This window comes from Macrobrachium rosenbergii, chromosome 41, assembly GCF_040412425.1.
Source record: "Macrobrachium rosenbergii isolate ZJJX-2024 chromosome 41, ASM4041242v1, whole genome shotgun sequence".
NCBI classification, from domain to species: Eukaryota; Metazoa; Arthropoda; class Malacostraca; order Decapoda; family Palaemonidae; genus Macrobrachium; species Macrobrachium rosenbergii.
Genome location: NC_089781.1, coordinates 46,655,530 through 46,674,146, shown reverse-complemented (window position 1 = coordinate 46,674,146; position 18,617 = coordinate 46,655,530). Strand labels below are relative to the sequence as shown.

General features: G+C 45.6%; 1 protein-coding gene across 1 annotated transcript in view; it reads right to left on the bottom strand.

Annotated features, from left to right (window-relative positions):
- The window catches only part of Spg7 (Paraplegin), a 794,115-nt gene that overhangs the window by 43,732 nt on the left and 731,766 nt on the right, over positions 1-18,617 (bottom strand). The window contains 1 exon segment of the mRNA XM_067084903.1: positions 17,909-18,028. Within this exon segment, the coding sequence (XP_066941004.1) occupies positions 17,909-18,028 (120 nt within the window).

Here is an 18,617-nt window from a genome sequence, read left to right as displayed (position 1 = left end):
ATGTCGGTGTCCGACTCTCACCCCAAGTTGTGAATCTTTCTGGTTGAGGGATTCGCTCCTCCCAGAGCTGGTTCCAGGTGACTCGTTGCTGGGTTCAATGATTCGTTCACCCGCTCTCCTAGGATCGAGCGGGTCCTCAACATTCTCAGGGTTTTCTTCTCGACCTTGTTCTATGTTCGCTCCGGCGTTCGAGATGCTTTAGTTGGGTTGACTGGCGCTTACATCTGCCCGGTGGATCGTGGTGTTTGGCAGCCTCACCCTTCTTTGGTTCTCTTCGATAAGGTCCTGAGATCTCCGGTGTGGGTGGTTCCGGACCGGGAACGTAGATTTATATTGTCTTGTTAACCAATTACGTTGCCATCTTATTTGTTATGTTTCCCCGGCAGCTCATCCCGCCTGTGGACTAGTGTGTGTAGATGTTAATTATTTTGAATTTCCCGGCGGTTCACCCCGCCGTTGAGTGGAAATTTATTTATTATTATTATTATTATTATTTCATGATGGTCATAGAGTCCGGTGATTTCAACCCTGGGTTCCGCCGTTCTGTTCCCGGCATCCCTCGCGGTGAAGGTCCCGTCGATTCGGCCCCCTCGTTCCGCCGGTTTACTCCGGCAGTCGGGGGGGGTTTGTACCCAGCTTACCTTAAATTAAGTTACTTTTTAGTAGGCCCGTCTCTGACGAGGTTTTTCATTCCGCCGGAGTACTCCGGTGGTTTACTGAAATACCCTTGCCTGCTTAGCTTAAGTTTCTTAGGAAGGTAAGCTCATTTACTGTTTTCACTTACAGACTGTTCGCTGTGAGGAGCCCGGGTGTTCCGCCACTCTTCAGCAACCCTATGGCCATGTGGTGTGTCGGACCCACGCTGGCTGTGCGGTCCGACTGGATGATCTGATTGTGTGGCACCCGGAGGGCTGCGAGGTGTGCTTTGCTCTTTGCGGGTGCACCCAGGATGAGTCGGTAAGCTATTTGCTTTCCACCCGCATGTTAATTCTGCCTTCCAAATTGCAATGTTTGCGATATTTTGTAATTTATTTTATTTAAGTATTTCTTAGCCTCCCTTTGACTCCCCCTTTTTCAGGCTGACGAGTCCTCGAAAAAGAGGCTCTTGAGTCCCTCCGCTTGGGTGGCTGGGTTTGGGAGGAACGTTCCGTCGGGAAGCCATACGTCCTCGACGAGAAGTGGAGAGACCTTCTCTACCCTGGAGCCCGGATCGCTGCGGCCGTACCAACTGAAGTGGCCGCCCCATCATTGAGCAGATCCGGTCGTGACCCAGCCACCGTAGATGAGACCCTACGCGGAGGTTTCAGAAGACGCGTCGCCGCTCTGGACCTGGATTTAGAGTCTATGAATACCGAGCAGGACCAGGTAGGTGGTGAGGTAAGTGAGGCAGTGGGGCGGGCGCCCTTTTGATTCCCCTTCTTCATCAACCTCTTCCTTTCAGGGCTTTTCCAAGTCTTCCATCTTGGGGACAGTGCTCCATCTACTGTCCCCAAGTTGAAGACTTCGTGGGAAGGCGAAGGGCTTTAAGTCCTCGTCTTCCCGGAAGGCATCCCTTTCCCCGTCAAAGGCAAAGGTTGTTGCACCTCTGGCCTCCGGGAGTAAAGCTGGAACCTCGGGCAAAGGAGCGAGTAAGAGGGCGGCAAGACCCAGCCCTCCTCGCCAGCCTCCCTTTGACCCTGAGGCGTTTGCTGGGATGCTCCTAGCTAGATTCTTGTCGGAGGTCGATTCCAAGCTTACCAAGCTCACGGACAGGTTGCAAAGTCAGGAGAATCTGATTGCTGATATGGCTCGCTCGGCGGTGCTGGACCCAGTTATCAGATCCCTGATACTGCTTCCCTCCCTCCTTTTGACGCTGGAAACCCGTGGCGTTTTGCTCTACGTGCCATTCGCCACGAGGATACCCTGACAATCGAGGGTTTGGGCACGAGACGTCTGGAGGAGCTGGAGTTCTTCCCTCCTGACCTCTTGCCCCCCTATCCAGGCTTCGTTAGGCTGACGGAGGAAGCCTGGGTACGTTCAGATAAGGTCCCAAAGGAGACGGTGATCTTCCCTAGGGACCAGGCACAATCGGCTCTGCTTCGCACTCTCACTGAGTGGCAAGCAGATAATACAAAGCTCACTCCATTCAAGGGGAACTATACCATGTTCTCCTTGGGAGACAAGTTACCCACTCCCTGCCTGAATATAGTTGCTTTGGCGATTGCTCAGGCCTGCTTCGAAGGCAAACCTTTGCCTCAGCTCAGGGAGACGGACTCCACATCCCTGGTGTTCCCGGGGGGTGAGGAGTTCTGGAGGGACGCCCCATCTACTTTCACGGTGGGTAAATTAGATGCCTTCTGTGCGTCCTCACAATTCAGTGAGCAGCTTCCCAAACTCCCAGAAGCTCTCCTGAAGACGGAGTTCGAGGCAAGGACGAGACTGAGCCGGTCTTTGAATTCCTTGTGTCTGTCGGAGGCGGTGGCCGTCTCATGCGCAAATGAACAACTCTTCCAGGTTCTGGCTAAATCCCTGTTGGCAGGTTTTCAGTCAGACCTGTATGACTTCATGGTGGCTAAGTTGGAGTGCCGCAAATTCATTTTCGCGGATGCCACCATTCGTCATGAGCCTAATAAGCTCATGAAGAGCTCCATCTGGGGGACTAACCTCTTCCCAGAGGATGAAGTCTCGAAGGTCCTGGGCGAAGCTACTAGGGCTAATCAGAGCCTACGAGCGAGGTGGGGTATTTCCGCCTTCAAACGGAATACTCCCGAAGCTGGTGGTTCCCAGGCTAAGTCGGGGAAACACTTCAGGAGAAGGAGGTCTCATCCCCAGACAGTGGTTCAAGCTGTCCCAGTCTCAGCAGTAGGCCAACCCTCCACCTCCAAGGCTCAACCCCACCAATACGTGCTGGTTCAACCAGCCCAACCTCTTACTGCACCATCGTACGTCTCTTCTCCGGTGTACAACTCCTCCTATGAGGGCCGTGGGGTCTTTCACGGCCTTAATAGAAGTGCAAGGGGAGGAAGGGGTCGCGCCCCATACAGAGGTAGGGCTGGATCCGCCTCTCGGGGAAGATCAGGCCGTGGTAGAGGAAGCAAGCCCTCTTCCTCCCACTGAGACCAATCAGGTAGGTGGTCGCCTCTACTGATTCAAAGACCAGTGGACCTTCAGCCCTTGGGCACACAGCATTGTGTCCAAAGGTCTGGGTTGGAGCTGGATCAAGGATCCCCCTCCTTTGACCAGGTTTTACCAACCCCCCTCCAAAACCCTACAGGACTTTGTAACAGAGCTTCTCAACAAGAGAGCAATAAAGAAAGTAAGGCACCTCAAATTTCAAGGCAGGTTGTTCACGGTCCCAAAGAAAGATTCCGGCCAACAAAGAGTGATTCTAGATCTATCATGTCTAAATCGCTACATAAGATGCGACAAGTTTCGCATGCTTACGGTAGCTCAGGTACGGACTCTACTTCCGCGTGGAGCCGTCACCAGCTCTATCGATCTTTCAGACGCTTACTATCACGTCCCGGTTGCGCGGAACTTCTCTCCCTTCCTGGGTTTCAAACTGGGAAACAAGCCTACTCCTTCAGAGTCATGCCTTTCGGACTCAATGTAGCCCCAGAATTTTTACAAAACTGGCGGAAACAGTCAGTTCAGCAACTACGGTCCCAGGGAATCCCTGGCGGCTTACCTGGACGACTGGATAAACTGGGCTCCGACAGTTCTGGAGTGCCGGAAGGCTACGGCCATAGTGATCAAGTTTCTGGAGTTGTTAGGCTTTCAGCTGAACAGGGAGAAGTCCCGCCTGACTCCGGAATCCTGGTTTCAGTGGCTAGGCCTCCAATGGGACCTGACTTCATACAGGTTGTCCCTCCCGCCACCCAAGCGGGAGGAGATTGCCGCCGCTACCAGGAAATTTTTGACGGACAAAGCAGCATCCCACCGGTCTCAAGAGAGGATTCTCGGCTCCCTTCAATTCGCCTCAGTGACGGACCTGCTTTTGAAAGCGAAACTAAAAGATATAAACAGAGTATGGTGGAGACGAGCCAATGTCAGGCTCAGAGACAGGATCTCTTCAATCCCACGAATCTTGAAAACAAGACTCCGGCCATGGTCCACAGCCAGTGGCCTGTCGAAGTCGGTTCCACTTCAATTTCCCCCTCCGGCGTTGGTAATCCACACGGACGCTTCATTAAGCGGTTGGGGAGGGTACTCACCAAAACAAAAAGTTCAAGGAACGTGGTCCACAATGTTCCAACAGTTTCATATAAACACCTTGGAAGCTATGGCAGTGTTTCTAACACTCAAGAAACTTCGCCCCGCCAGCCGGATTCACATCAGGCTTGTGCTGGACAGCGCCGTGGTGGTTCATTGCATCAACAGGGGCGGATCCAAATCAGGTCGCGTAAACCAGGTGATGGTAGCTATCTTCTCCTTGGCGAACAAGCACGGCTGGCATCTGTCAGCCACCCACCTAGCGGGGGTGCGGAACATGGTGGCGGACTCCCTGTCCAGGACTACTCCGTTGGAGACGGAGTGGTCTCTGGACGGGGACTCCTTCAAGTGGATTCGCCGCCGGGTTCCGGGCCTCCAAGTGGATCTGTTCGCCACGGAGAGCAATCACAAGCTTCCCTGTTACGTGGCTCCCAACCTGACCCCAGGCTTTGCCACAGATGCGATGTCCATAGATTGGAATTGTTGGGAGAGGATATATCTGTTTCCTCCGATAAACATGTTGTTAAAAGTCCTACACAAACTCAGGTCATTCAACGGCCAATTAGCTCTAGTAGCTCCCTATTGGCCAAAGAGCAACTGGTTTCCTCTATTACAGGAACTCAAGTTGCGGTGTCATCAGATACCCAAACCCAGACTGACCCAAGTAGTACAAACAAAGACTGTGTCAGCTTCCTTACGAATTCAGAATGCACTGGTTTTATGGACTTTATAAAGTTTGCTGCAAAGAAGGGAGCAAACATTGACCCCATCAACACTCTGTTTTTGGAATCAGACTAGAGAGATTCTACTCTCAGACAATGCGATTCGGCAGTCAAAAAATTGGCGTCCTTTTTAAAGGCATCTGGAGCTCAAACTATGACAACCAACTTAGCAGTTACTTTCTTTAGGTCATTGTTTGAAGAAGGCCTTGCCCCGGCCACTATGACTACAGCTAAATCAGCCTTAAAGGTATTTTTGTACGGTTTTAATATTGACCTTACAGATTCATACTTCTCTTCCATCCCCAGAGCATGTGCCCGTTTGAGACCAGTAACTCGCCCTCCTTCCGTTACCTGGTTCCTCAACGATGTTTTGAAATTAGCCTCTGACATTGATAATTCTCTATGCTCATACTTGGATCTGTTAAGGAAAACCTTGTTTCTGATTAGCTTAGCTTCAGGTGCCAGAATTTCAGAGCTATCGGCCCTCACTAGAGGTGATGATCATGTTAATTTCCTTCCGTCCGGAGAAGTCCTCCTTTCCCTGATCATATGTTCTTAGCTAAGAATGAAGACCCTCAGGACAGGTGGTCCCCTGGAAGGTGGTCCTTCCTCAGGACCAGTCATTATGTCCAGTATATACCCTAAAGTCTTACCTACAAAGAACTCCACAGTTTAAGTCAGGTCCTCTTTTCATCAGGGAGAAAGGCGGTACTCTCTCTTTGAATGCTATAAGACAAAAAATTCTGTATTTTATTAAGCAAGCTAACCCGGATTCAGTTCCAAAGGTTCATGATATCCGAGCAGTAGCTACCTCCACTAATTATTTTTATAATATGGATTTTGCCGAACTTACCAAGTATACAGGATGGAAATCACCTCTAAAGTTTAAACGCCACTATTTAAAATCACTCGAAGCTCTTAAATTTTCTACAGTGGCTGTGGGAAGTGTCATCTCCCCACCTTAATTATCCTTATCCCTTTCCTTTCCCCCCCGCCCGCCTGTCTCATTTATTTCACTGCCTGCCTTTCTGGATCGTTCATGCCTCGCTGCCTTGCTCCTCATACTGATATTGGTATATCTGATTATTGCTTGTCTTGTGTTTTGAATTTGATATGTTGTGGATTTAGATTTAGTCAGAGGTACTGAAGCTGTTTTTATTTTGCTTCATGTACCCTTATATTTTTGTCTTTCAATTGTATCTCATTGTTTTTAGGTTTAAGTTTGTAATTACTGGTTATTCTATTGAATTGTATATTTTTATTTTCCCTATTGTACTACATGTTTGTGTTTCTACCTTGTTCCTAGGTTAAGTTTGCTATTTCATTGTAATCTTTGATGTGAGGTGTATTATGCCACCAGTATTTACTTATAGTTAAGCCCAATTTTCATTGTTGAGATATTTTTATTAAATCTATTTTTCCATAGCATGTGTCTCTTTCCAATTACCTTTTGTATTCTGTTGTAGCTTTGCAGTCTTGGCATGATTCTCTGACACTATTTCACCGGGTGACACGGGGCGAGCTCAGAAAAGGGATTTTGACAAGGGAAAATCTATTTCTGAGAGAGGCCCCGTGTCACCCGGTGACCCCTAGAATATTTTGAGGTACAGGTTCGCCCCCCCTGCTGGCTCATGCCAAGCCTGGGGATGGTGCTAGTCTGGAATGAGTTCAGATGGCGCTGGAGTCGCCGCGTGGCGGGCTGGGGAGCGTGGGCGCTGGTACGGCCCCTCACTCTTCTCGGGGATATTGACATGGGGATGTCTATCGAGTGTGGCTCTGTGGTTGTGATTCCTTCACTCACCCTTGGTTATACCGACATCTTCATCGAAGGTGCTTGATCTGGGGGTAGTAACTCCAGCATTCCTGTAAGCTTTTTTCTCTGGTATATTTAGCAATATTTATACCTAGAAATTCGTGTAAGAATGGAATTTCACCGGGTGACATGGGGCCTCTCTCAGAAATAGATTTTTCCCTTGTCAAAATCCCTTTTTTGCAGGGGTATCATCTTTGAAAAGTGCAGTAACTTTGCAAATGGGTATCACATCTTGTAAAAGTACACTAAGTGAATGTGCTGAAATAACCTTTGCATCATATTCATGCATGTACAAAAATAAAAATACATTTTCGATACAGATTGTACACATGAAAGCATGAAATGCGTTTTTCATAGAGATTTTACACATGAAAGCATGAAATGCATTTTTCATAGAAATTTTGCACATTAAAACATCAAATGCATTTTTCATACAGATTTTACACATAAAAGCATGAAATGCATTTTTCATACAGATTTTACATATAAAAGAATGAAATGCATTTTTCATACAGATTTTACACATAAAAGCATGAAAACTTGTAAATTACTTCAAAAATTAAACACCCACTTCTGCAGGGTTTCTCGAGAATTTCGTGTGTGTGAAAAAATCGCATATGCCCATTAGTTAGGTTCCAGTGAAAAGTTCGTGTGTGTGTGAATTCGCGCAACTCGAATCGTGTAAGATCGAAGTATTACTGTATATACATATACAATCGGATTTCGACATGAAATGTCGAGTAAGTTTTGCATTGGAGCTAAAACAAAAAACTGGAATCTGACCCTATAAACCACGACTTTTGTAAAGAAAGTGTTTCGTGTTTCAGTCAGTCAGCACTAGTTAGTGTTGTTCCCACGCATCGTTTAAACCATACTGAGCTGTGCTTCGAGTGTTTTAATCTACACCTTTGGTTTTTATGGCTTTTTGTATTGTACTTTGATAAAAACATGGGTCCCATGCAATATATCAGGGTATTGTAAGAGTAATATACATACAGTATTCCAGTAGACTCTGTATGAAATTTACCATAAATACTGCTGTACGTACACAACATTTGTGTTACTGCGACAGGCCACCAGGGCAGTGCTATGGTTTGTTTACATCCACTCATGACAAATGGCTGAAAGGCAAACTGCTGACGTATCGTAAGCAATTTTTCGTAATTTTGTGATGACAAGACATAATTCAGCTTGTTTACAATATTTTATTAATTTACTGTAATAATTAGGCTTGTTTTTCATGTTTTACTGTTAGCAACAATTTTTGTGCCTACCCAGTACAGTACAGTACCTAGCCTAGCCTATGGCGCTCGGTCTCCCATCAGTAAGAGGCCTCACTGGACATAGGGCAGTTTTTTTATACATTTAAAAATAAAAAAAGTGCTTCTAGTACAGTGTGTTTAACTCTGAACTTATTTAATTGTAATTTATGTGTACTGTTTTGAGTAAAAAGCATGGTTAGGGTGGTAGAGAATGGATTCATCCATTTTCTGTTATTTCTTATGGAAAAAATTTATTTAGATCTCTTCTGAATCGCATCTTGACGTATCTTTTGGAACGGATTAGCAACAAATTCATCTGTAATTCCATCTTGAACATGACACAATACAAAAACTGTTGGATTGTTTAAATCATCAGGATCACTCGACTAACAACACACATGGTTATTGAGGATAAAACAATAAAAAAATTTGAATGAAATTTGTACATAACGAGAATAAGCACTGAGAGAATGCATATCTCTGCCTACATCAAACCCTAATGAGCTCAAGTTTATTGATCAGAATTAAGTGGTTGTCTGGTCCAAATAAAAATCTTAAAGGTTACAAGAAAACTTCATCAGCAATCAAACTTTTCTTTACAAAAATTATTATGAAATTTGGTTATTAAAATCTACAGTAATGGTGTGAAAGCTTTCACTTTCTTCTATCTGGAACATTTAAAACATTGCTGAGCAATCCATCCATTAAGCCCTCAGACAAAATTATCTTCCTCTCCAAAAGGGCCACCACTTTTGGTCATCATGAAAACCACCTTGGGTAATATTTTTAACAATTTCGACATGAATGTTTGCATGATAAGGCTAATAAAAAGACAAACAAACCAAAAATTCACAAATTTTGTAAGTAATTTGTATTTTTCCTAACCATACAAACCTGAGGTCCTTTACAATAGAAATTTACTTCAGCATGGCTGGAACACAGTCGTTTAACTTTAAACCAAGGTGATGAAGTATGTAGTTAACTACTGACTACGGGTGGGAGTCCCGCCCACCCAGTCAGTATACACCCACCTTGACTTTTGGCCCAGGAAGCAGAATGAGGGGTGGCTGAGGTGGGCATAAATTGTAAAGGACCTCAGGTTTGTACAGTTAGGAAAAATACTAATTACTTACAAAATCTGTGATTTGTTCCTATACTATATACAAACCCTCAGTCCTTCACAATACGACAACTTACTTCTCAGAGGGAGGATTCTGAGTAAGCTTCTGAACTGACTGGAGTTCACCTCACCTGGGACTCTTTCCTGGTAAGGTAAGAGCAGATGAAGGAGACCAGCCTCTGACGAATTAAACAGAAGTGTGAATGACTGTGTTCAATTGTCAGACTTCTGGACCTTTTGAATTAATGTGTGTCTAACAATATTGCTTCAAAAAAGGCTTGGATGACAATAAAACTAGGATAACCAATGGGTTTGTTTTATCATCAGCCCCTCTCTCCCCTTGCTAGAGAAAGGGGAGGACTTGCATCTATTAGTCTAACTAAGATTATAGACAGGGTGCTCAGTTATGTAGGCTCACCTGCGTGAACAGCCTGACCAGCAAGTGACGGATGGCAACTCAACTCTCTCTGCGAGAGAGGAGAGAAAAAGAGAGAAGGGAGGGAGTCAGTCCCCAAGAAAACATTCACTCTTTGCCACCGAACACCTTAGGCGAGATGCAAACTGTCCACAATGGGATCTGGGCAAGCTACACAACTTATTGAGCAGCCATCACAGGGCTCAGGAAAAAGGAGTCCCAAGACCCATGGGCAACATCCTAAAGGTAGAAAGATATGAGAGTGCACAGCCTACGCCATTTTCTGCCTTAATACCTGAAAAACCAACAGGTTCTTCCGTAGTGCAAGGGACAGACCAATGTCCCTATCCTCGTGAGGTACTTGGAACGAACTCCTAGCCACGTTGGCCATCGAGAACGCTCGTTCAATAACCTCACGAGGCTAGAAAGAAAATGTGTTTGAACACTACTTTCTTAGTCGAAAAAGTACTAAAGAAGAGTCATCAACACTCTGGCTTGAGATATCAAGTCCTCTTGAAGATAGTGCCGAGGCGCTCTAACTGGAAATAGTAGTGTCTTATATGAATACTGCTAACCAGTTCGAAATGGGACTGAAAGTGACTCGAAAGTCTTGCTACGAGTTTCAGGACAAACTCGAGCGTGACACAACCTCACCTCTTCGAGTGCCATAGTCTGGTTGGAGGCCTATAGACCTCCACAGACAAGAAGATTAAATAGGAGACCTCCTTCCCAGGTGAGCTTATGTCACCTGTCTGGGACCCTGGCACCGTTCCTATGCAAGAACATGCCGGGATGAGGCCGTGCTTGAGTGTTGGACCCTCACTCTCTCTTATAAGTCAGGCCCGGGTCTATAAACCGGGGACCTTACCAGTGTTACAGGAGTCTATGGGACCCTTTGCAGTGGCGAAAGAACCCACATCTGCCCAGGAAAAAGATTCCCAAGGCTGAAAATGGTGACATGGATCCTATTGGAGGCCCGCATACCTCTGGTAACACAGGTACCCAGGAAAACCGTGTACCTCTGGTGACACGCGTATCCATAGAATCTGTGCACCCAAAAAACCTGCAACATGGGGTTCTGTGGAACCCCGTACAACAGTTGCTACCAATACATAGGGATCCGAGGACCCCCTTGCACCAGTGGAAGGTTCTTCACTGGCCCGGGAGGAGGACTTCCAGGACTGGTGTCAGAGGTAGGGTGTCCAAGGAGACCCGTGCCTCTGTTGCTCTGAAGAGCCCCGTACCATGATTCCCACGTCCGAGGCTTGAAGACTGTTCCATGGGTTGGGAGATGTTTCTACCGATGACCGTGGAAGTGGAACGACAGAATAATACAGTACACTGAAGCTTCTGTTAACTATTAACGTTAGGGGGCTCCAAAGGCTGGGAAATCTTCGTAATATCTGGGGGAGAGGGCCAAATCCCTGTCCCCCAACATTGGTGATGAGCTTGATTGCTGTTACATTCTGAATCCCCAGGATGTGCCTGGCTACCAGCTCTGTTGAGTGTGCAGCCGCCCACTTGTATACTTGCATCGTCAACCTGTAGAGTTGGAGAGAAACCTGTCTCCCCCACACTTTTTTGTTGACAGAAGTTACTCACGCTGTGAAGGGGGCACTGTCACTCATCCTCACAGCAGGAAAGTTTACCAAGATCTTGAAACTATGGAAGAGCTAAGCAAGCTGTCCTGAGTTTCAAAAACTGGTGGAGAGATGTTTGCTGTACTGGTTCTGCTCACCTGAAAGAAACAAGTCTTCCAGGTAAGTGAGTTCTCCCTTGGTTGATGTACCTACGAACAAGGGCATGACGGGAGGAGTGTGCAGAGACACTCCAACGAGGTTCCTGTCGTCTAGTCACCAGACTAGTTCCTAATTCATTTCCTTCCCAAAAGAATGGAAAGGAATAGTGAGTCTCTTATCGGAGACAAGAACCCTTAAATCATTTCCTTCCCGAAGGAATAAAGGAATAGGGAGTCCCTGATTGGAGACCAGAATTCCTGAAATCTCCACTGAAGAGAACAAAGGGAAGGCTGTTCCTGAAGGCCCAGTTCCCCAAGGGCAAAAGGTTAACAAGGACGGCTTGTTACTGTTGAACTGTCTATTCCTTAGTAACAAGAATAACTGAACTCTTCTCTGAACTAAATGTTCTGCTTGAGTGTGAAGTTGAGCTTCTCAAACTTGAACTAGACTGTCAAGTCCTGCCAAGCAGAGAAGTCGTCTCCTGTTCCCAAAAGATGACCGATATTTATTCGGAAATATGTATCTTAAAGGGTACAGAGAATACCATCTTCAGCTATGTCTGCACCTTACGAAGTGCCCCAGTCTTCTTCGAGGCCAAAGCCTCCTTGAGAGAAGACTGAGTAGGGGACCTCCTCGTTACATCTCTGAGTGCTCAGAGCCTCGAGACAGAAGCACTTGGCCAGGAACCTGCAGAGTACTTGAAGTACAGGTAGGAGGTGTAGAATCACCTGAATGCTTCAACACCTTCTCTCTTACTGTGCCTGAACCAGACTGGGGGTCAGACTCTCCAGTACTGGTTTGAGGACTCAAGGTTTGGTGAAACCCAAGCACCCGGAGAGACCTGAAGCTCCTGAATCAGGTCCAGGATGATCCATGGGAGTTTCCTCTACCTGAGTGTCTGAAGAGAACTCTGCAAAGAGGCAGGCACAACACCAGCCTCAGAAGAAAACTTCCCAGAACTGGTTCCGAGAACGCAGAACTTGGAGACCCATCCACTTGAGCTCCCGAATCACAATACCTCAATGAGGTACATAATAAGGCCCGTAAATCCAGAGACTGGGGTGAGCTAAAGAGAGATCCGTCTGTCTCCCCTGGGCAAGCACTCGAAGAAGAAGGTGAAGAGGCTGCAGTAGACGAAGAACGCAGAAGATTACGGTTTCCTGTTCCTAGATATCACTAAGATGGCAGTGAACAGTTGATCTCCCCTACAGGCCTACAGGTTGCAGTTCAGTGCCAGGTAGGAAATGGCCCGACCTCCAGACTGGCCCCTTCCAAAGGCCTGTAGAAGTGCTTCTGTCGAGGCAGAGGAGGGGGAAGAAGCTTCTCCGAGTGCATCGATCGAAGTGGATTTCCTGCCCAGAGACTAGGTTGCTCATCTGATCGAGTGCCCCTTCGGCAATTGCAGACCATGACAGCCCCATCGAAGCTTTTGGTTCCATTTTGGACCCCAAAAGAATTCAATGCACAAAGAACGATCCACACAGAAGAGGCCATGGTTCCTCCCCCGAGATCATTGTGCTTGACAAAACAGCGCGATGACCTCTGCAAAGGTCCTCTGTATTTCATGGGTGTCCACATCCTGAGGAAGAGAACCATCGAGTCCTACCAGGGTGCGTTCCTCCCAATCCATTCTCCCCACAGGAAAGAACCTCAGCAGACCCCTGGGATCCCTCCTCAACTACTTGAGAGTACGACTGAGTCGGCCCGAGAACCGAACCCGGAGCGTAGGCCCTCGTAGCCAAACTCCGATAAGAAACTATCTTGTCAGAGTTCCTACCGTCTGACTCACACCTCCCAGAAACCCCAGGAGGTTGAGGGGACAAGTGAGGAGGATCGAGCACTCCTACCTGTCCTATTGGAAGAACCAGCAGGAGAGGCAGGCCGTGGGCGATCACCAACCTGCAGTGGCGACAGTAGCACGGGTCTAGGAGAGTGCCTATGCCTTGGCGAGGCGCTGTCCCGAGGAGAGCGAAGAGGTTCACGCGAATGCACCCGAGCACTCCCCTCCGGCGAGCGAGGCCGATCAAGCAAACGTGATTGGGGGCTGGCCAGAAGCCGAGTGCCCAAGTACCATCTGACATGAACTTGCGCTATCCTCTAGATGTGCTCCAGTCTTCTTCAAGGCCAAGACCTCCTGGCAAGAAGAAGACTGAACAGGGAACCTCCTTCCTGCATCTCTGAGTGCTCAGACCCACAAGTCCGAAGCACCAGGTTGGGAACCTGACCGAGCACTCGAAGCGGTGCTGACAGGAAGTGTCGAAACACCTGCATCTTTCGGTACTTTCTCTCGCTCTGTACCTAAACCAAACCAGGGAGCAGACTCGCCAGTGCTGGTTTGGGGTGCCTGAGGTTCCACAGAAACCTGAGTACTCAATGTGACTTGACTCTGCTGGGCACCCAACACTCCCAAATCTCGTACTGAACGATCAACAGGAGTGGTATCCTCTCGAGTGTCTGAAGAAACTCGGTTAGAAACAGGCATGGAACCAGTCTTAGAAGCAGACCTCTTCGAACTAGTTTTGAGTGCACAGGCCTTGGGAGGCTGCGCACTCAAGGCTCCCAAGACACAAGGCCACGGTGGGGTATGCGAATCAGTTCCCAAGCCCGAGAGCCAATGAGAGATCCCACTGCTTCCCCTGTGGAGGGAGACAGGCCCTTAGAAGTCCCATGGCAGGTCTTCTTAAGGGAAGGAGAGGCAGCATTCTTTTTCTTCGGCCAGCGGGCCTCAGGAGAAGGGGAGGCAGCAGATGACAAAGTCGAAGACAAAGACAAAGACGAGAATGATGATGACACCTTACGACCCCTCTTCTTCGATTTCTTCTTCAGCATCTTCAGGATGGCAGTCAGTTTATCCCATCCAGAAAGGAGCGGCAGGAACCACAAGAGCAGCCAGAGCAGCTGGGGCAGCAGGAGTGGCAGCAGCAACCTGGGCAGCAGGAACAGGAGTAGCTGGGGCAGCAGGAGCAGCCAGGGCAGCAGGAGCAGCCAGGGCAGCAGGAACAGCAAGAGCAGCTGAGGCAACAGGAGCAGCAGGAACAGCTGGAGCAGTAGGAACCGCAGGAGCAGCTACTTGAGTGTTTGAGGAAGCTCGAGCAGAAGGATATACCAGTCCATGGAGGCAACCCCACAATAAGGGTAATTCAGGATTTCGAGAAAACCCGAGTACCCGGTGATACAAGTCCTGGGCCAACCACGCGAATGAGATTGCGGGCTGGTTGGAGCTGAGCGCTTGGGTATCGGCATGAATGAACCCGAGCACTCGGCTCGGGCAAGTGGGGCAGATCATGCGAACGTGCTCACAGGCTTGCCAGAGCTGAGCACTCGAGACTCACACACCTGGAGCTCCTGAGTCATGAGGGAATCGATCATCAGTTGCTCCCTCTGCTCAAGTGTCTGAAGAAACTCGAGAAGGGTACACCAGTGCATGGAGGTAACTCCCCAAATCTGGTAAAGGTAACTCGAGGTTTCAAAGAAACCAGACTACCCAGAGTGACACGATTCTCCTAAGAGGATTGCGCATTTGAGCTTTCGAATCACGTACAGGATGACCGACGGTTGCTCTCTCTACCCAAAGGATCCGAAGAAACAGACAGAATACATACTAGTCTGGGAAAAAATTTCCTGGAACTAGCATAAGTGTAACAGGTTACCTCTTCAACCTGTCGTATCTGAGGAGACCCGCACACCTGGTGCTCTTGTGTTGCAGGGTCTCAGGGAGACCCGTGACACGGTTCCCGAGTTCGAAGATGTGGGAGAGCACCAAGAAAGAAGGTGAAGATGCCAATGATGAAATGATTCCCTCTTCGACTTCCACTGCAAAATCATCGCTGTTCTGGGACCCTTACATCATTTCCGTGCGGGAACATGAAGGAGGGATAAGCGCACACACACACCTGGACTCTCTCTCTCTACGAGTCGAGCCACAGGTTCAGTGAGAACCCACTCAACAGCCAGTGGTGTCAGAAAATGAGCAATTGGCAACATACAGGGCAATACTGTAAGTACTGCCAGCGAGAGAACCCTTACTCCCAGGACTGAGCTCTACAACATCTGAAAATACTAAACATTACAAGTGTCAAATAAATTTTCAACAAAATAAACTTTCCTTAGTAAGGAGAAATAAAATTCTCCCCAAGAGAAAAAAAATTCTCACCAAGAGAATAAAATTCTCACTGAGAGAATAAAATTCTCACCGAGAAAACATACGTCAAGAGCTAAACATGCAAACAAGGTGAAAAACTAGTTTAAGCCCGTTGCCCTAGCAACATTAAAACAGTTAGATGCATTACCAGTTAATAACAGTTGTAGGGTTTACATATATCAGTACGAATCACTAAACTGCATTAGAATACTAAAACCATAAACTCAAGAGAAAAACAAGGAGTTGTATTTGCATATACAGGTAGTGCTCGAGTTATGATAATTCAACTTACGATAATTCGCTTTCACGATGGGGTTAGCAATTACTATCGATACAACAATATTTTGAAAATACGTATTTTTAAATTTCGCAGGCGACTGGCGCAGGCAACAACGAACAATCAGGCAGTGTACGGTATACGATACATTGGCCCGAGAGGCTGGAATAGGTACATTAATTGAATGAGCTGACCTCACTTGCTCTCGTTGTGTCAGAAGTTAAAATAGGTCAGTGTTCGTTTGCAATTTTTGTGCGTTTGTAAATACAGGCAGTGCACAAGTGATGATAATTCGTCTTACGATAATTCGAGTTTACGATGGAGTTAGCAATTAATACCGGTACAACAATATTTAGAAAATATTTTTAAATTTCGAGCAGGCACAGGCAACAGCGTACACTACAATTGCCATAGAATCAGGCAGCAAGAGAGACCAACTTACAATAGACCAACTTCTTTTTCTCCATCTCTTTATTCCATCTTCTAGTTAAAAAAGTAAGAGAATGATAAAAGTATTGTTAGTAACCTTATACTCTTGCGAAAATGCGTACAGCAGTAAACAACCGAACGAGACTCTGTTGTTTTGCTAATAACCGAATCGGATAACAACTGTTTTGCTTGTATTTCAACCATCGTACGGTTAAACAATTACCGTAGTTAAAAATGACGTTAAGTACTGATATGTTTTTACACTACCCTTATCCGCTTTGGAGAAAAGATCGGGAAGGAAATATACAGCTACAGTAAATTTAAGCTGCAAGTTGTAGTTGAAGCTGAGAAAAGAATGTTCAAGCTGCTAATGACTATAAATTATCGTGCATTGGCAACATGGATGAAACTCGACAGCAAATAAAATTGGAAAGTATTTCAATCAAAGCTACTGGGCATGAAAGAACATATTACTGCTGTTTTCACGCTGATAAAAGATAAATACGAAAAGCTCATAGTATGATGATGAAATCAAGAGAAAATAGTGAACGGAATCTTGATTTTTTTCTTTACACAAAACAAATGGCCAGCCGCCAACATCATCTATTACCGAAAAAAAATGGCTAAATTAATTTCACAACGAGACATAATATATATTTCGACTTAAAAACACTTCGTATAACAAAAATATTTACTGTATATTATAACACGTTATAATGATAATCAGCAATATCAACAAAACGAAGGAAATGTAAACAAAGTCTTAACGGCAGGCAGAGAGGAGAAGCAGCGCACGTCCTTCCTCGCCGGCAGCCAAAAGCAAAGTGGGTGTATACCAACTGGGTGTGCGGCACTCCCACCTGTAGTCGGTAGATAACTACGTATTTCATCACCTTGTTTAAAGTTAAAGGGCTGTGTTCCAGCTGCACTGAAGTAAATTCCTATTGTAAAGTACTGAGGGTTTGTACATCGTGTAGAAACAAATATAATTTCCTTGATGAGGGTAACAGTAATTACAAATACTGTAGATCAAATTTAACAAAGAAGTCTGGATCCTTCCAAACATAATACTGCAAGCTATACAGCAGCTGGTATACAACACACTCTATAAATTGCACATAATTTTATCTTATTCAAAATTAATTCCTTAATTATCTTAGTAATTTACTATGGCATGAAAACACACATTAAAATTAAGTGTAGCACTTGATAAGAGCAAAAACTGAATGGAATGTTGACTTTTATGGGTACTAAGGTAGACTTGCGGGTTCCACTTTTCCACCCTAAATACTGTACTGTATTGGATATTACTATGAAGGAACATCAAGGCATATTTCATATTGGTTTTGACATCAATGTATTGCAAACAAGATTATGCTGGAGAGGTAAGCAACCCACACTGCTCAAGAACTATGTACTATTTTACAACATGGTCAACACAGAGTCATAGTATGAAAGAACGGTATCAAACACATCAGAGAAAGTTAAAAATCAGCAAAGCAGTTAGGAAGGCAACATTGTGAACTTATATTCTAAGTATTTAGATATCTGGGGTCTTATCCCACCTGAGGGGTATTTCTAACCCATCAAGACAGCAGAATCTTTTTTCCAGATACTGTATTCACCATGGTCTGTTAAAGTACAAATAAATATTTTCCCTGTTATGAGGCATGTTTATTTCTTCTAAGAAAAAGTGTATAAATTAAATATGTTCTTGAAAAAAAAATAATTGAAAAGATTAGAGATGATAATGATCAGGGAGTGGTATAAAATGAAGAATACAAGAAAATTACAATTACCTGAGCATAGGCCATTTTTGTGACTTTCTCAAGGTCATTTTGGGCACCAGTAGTAACTCTGTTAAACACCAGAGACTCTGCTACACGTCCTCCTAACGCCATGCACATCCTTTCAAAAATCTGAAGAGAACAGAATTTTTATTAAAACATAATCTAATACAGAATTTACGACAAGAAAACATCTAATACACTCTTTTTGCATACATTTTTGTAAAGTTGCAGAAGTATTCCCATAAAAAATAATCTGTTTTTAAAGAAGTTTTTCCACAAACCAAATTATACAATGTATTATGTTTGATGGCAGTGGATTCTTTACAATAAACAAAAAGAAAAACAAAACATGCATGTTTAAAATACTGAATGACTAAAGATTTGCTAGAGCCAAAGCGTAACTGTGGCAGGAGGAAAAAGCTTTAGACCGCAATAACATCATTATTTGGGGCATTCAACATCCACTCCTTTCATGTTTTGCTTGGCTCACCATTTGAGCCTGCTGGGTTATCTTAAATGCCAAATTTAGTTATATATATGTATAGGTTACTGACAATATCAACTTATGTTATCAAACTTTGGTTTTCTATAGTCTCAGGTTTGCTTCCTTGCTGGGGGGTACATTTCAGAACAATTTCCTTGTTTATTTGGTTGGCTTGTTGCTTACTGGTAGTTCCTAATGTCATATATTCATTTTTATCTATTTTCACTTTTGCTT